At 51.0% G+C, this 2315-nt stretch overlaps 1 protein-coding gene across 1 annotated transcript in view; it reads right to left on the bottom strand.

Moving 5' to 3' along the window:
- Positions 1-2315, bottom strand: part of IKBKE (inhibitor of kappa light polypeptide gene enhancer in B-cells, kinase epsilon) — a 40881-nt gene that overhangs the window by 24784 nt on the left and 13782 nt on the right. Inside the window, exons 13-14 of the mRNA XM_012001173.1 lie at positions 1448-1523; positions 1214-1326 (exon numbers count right to left, since the gene is read on the bottom strand). Coding sequence (XP_011856563.1) covers positions 1214-1326; positions 1448-1523 — 189 coding nt within the window. The remainder of the gene's footprint in view (positions 1-1213; positions 1327-1447; positions 1524-2315) is intronic.

Below are 2315 nucleotides of genomic sequence, written 5' to 3'. Positions count from 1 at the left end.
GATCCACAGCCTTCATCCAAAAGGACAGGGCCTCGATCCTCAGCCTTCATCCAAAAGACAGGGCCTCGATCCTCAGCCTTCATCCAAAAGACAGGGCCTGGGATCCACAGCCTTCATTCAAAAGACAGGGCCTGGGATCCACAGCCTTCATCCAAAAGACAGGGCCTCGATCCTCAGCCTTCATCCAAAAGGACAGGCCTCAGATCTGCAGCCTTCATCCAAAAGGCTCGGGGCCAAATGTGCTCTGAATTCAGAATTGTCTTCTGATATCGGAAAGGCAATTTGGTGCCCACACAGTGTATTGTGGAACGGCCTGAGCAGGGCATCAACTCCTAATCAAACACATTCACATCTCCAAAGAACCACAAGAACATTCACCCCAAGTGGGATAAAGTCTGTAAAGAGCCTCATTCGGTTTAGGTCAGGTTTTATGGCCAAAACAGTTAAGAAAACCTCCTGTGGTGTTCAGAGCTGTTTGAATTTAGAATTGAGGGCATGGGATGATGGATGGGGATAGGCCCAGATTACAGTAGGCACCAAAGAGAATGGGGAGGAGGTCTGCACTGGGCACCACCCACCCCCTGGTCAGAGGCGGCAAGGTAGGCAGCGGCTCCACGCAGTCAGCTGGGGCTGGGGGAAGGGGGTATTTCTATATCTGTTGAAAGGGAGAGTCGTGCTTTAAAGCTCGTAAACCCCTGCCTGGCATAGGCCAAGAACATAGGCTTTGGAGGTGGACAGATCCGACCTGAAGCCACCTCTGTCATTTGTCATTTACTGGCTGTGACTTGGGATAAGTTAACTTCACTGACCGAGCTTCTACAAAAAGGGCATTATCGTAGCATCATTATTGTTTTCAGGATTCAATGAGATGCTGTATGTGAGAGGACCTGCCCAAGGGCCTGACACGAGAAAGGGAACTAAAGTCTTCTTTTATTCAGAATTATTGCACCTGCTAAGATTCCCAAGGTGTTCCTCAAACTCCCAGATGGGAGCAGGACCCCAGATCGTTTTCTCCTCCCGGCTGGTGTCTGGGGCAGTGCAGGGCAGGGGGTTCTTGTTCATTGCTGGATCTCCTCCACTCCCCCAGGCCCTAGCACCCTTGCCAAGAGAAAGGGGAATGCAAGCTGACGTCTGTAAAGGCTAAAGGCTACTGGACCTTTGGTGCTGCCCACTCCCCCACTCCCACCCCACAAAGAAGGAAAATCCCACAGACCTTCTGTCCTCATGTACCTGATCCCGGCTCTTCACCAGCTCCTGGCTCAGGCTGCTCAGGCTCTCCTGGGTCTCCGTGATATTTTGGGAGCATCTGGAGAGGACCTCAGCTAGCTGTGGGGCAAGAAGGCAGACCCCCGTGGGGTCTTCAGCCTGGGCGCTGGTGGGCAGGCTGGCTGGACCATGGGCCCCCAGCTCTGATCCTGCTAAGCCCTTGCCCTCCAGCCTCACTCACAGTCCGCAGCCTGGACCTCAGTTCTGCGGCCACCTTCAGTTCCTGGATCTCAGGCATTCCAGCCACGCTGCTGGACCTTGAGGGAGGCAAGGAGAAAGGCCACATTTGGGGGCTTGGGAGCAGCCAAGGTGGGAGGCAGAGAGCTCTGTGGGCACATGCTGGGCATAGCATCTTGGGACAGCCTTGGTGGCTCTCCGGGTCTCTGGGGAGTTTTGTGTTTGGGACAGAGGCACCATCCTGAAGAGGGTCCTACTCACCCAAGTTGTGACATTGTTGAGTATTGCAAAGAATAAAGGTTGAGACAGACTGTAACACCTTGAGTCTATGAAAATCCATGGGCCCGTGATGCAAGGCTGCTATTAATGATCTCCTTACCAGGAAACTTTGTAACTAAAGAGAAAGAATTAAGTTCCTGTCCAGTAGAAACTGTATTTCTTGATAACCAACAGCTTTCTGATGAGGGAAAAGCTGTATTTTGTAGACTACTAGGCAATGATGTATCAGAAGTTTGAACATTATCATCTTGCTGCCCAGTGAAATTGTTATCTGAGGCATAGCGTTACAAGCAATGATGGATGATAAAGGGGTGAGCATTTGCACGGTGACAAGGTCACACCACTCTGTTTCTTTCTTCCACAGGGAAAATGTAACGTTACAGTAGAGGAATCAGGCTGTCACCGGCCAATGGTATATCGACATACAATACCCGGCATCATCAATAATGTATTCTAGCAAAAAATGTTCAACTGGAATCCATCTAGCCTTATGCACTCCCAGTTTAGGCCTGGCACAGTGGTTCATGCCTGTAATCCCAGCACTTTGGGAGACAGAAGTGGGAGGATTGCTTGAGGCCAGGAGTTTGAGATCA

The sequence above is a fragment of the Mandrillus leucophaeus genome, unplaced genomic scaffold, assembly GCF_000951045.1.
Source record: "Mandrillus leucophaeus isolate KB7577 unplaced genomic scaffold, Mleu.le_1.0 Scaffold1174, whole genome shotgun sequence".
Taxonomy (NCBI): domain Eukaryota; kingdom Metazoa; phylum Chordata; class Mammalia; order Primates; family Cercopithecidae; genus Mandrillus; species Mandrillus leucophaeus.
This window is presented reverse-complemented; position numbering and strand designations above follow the sequence as displayed.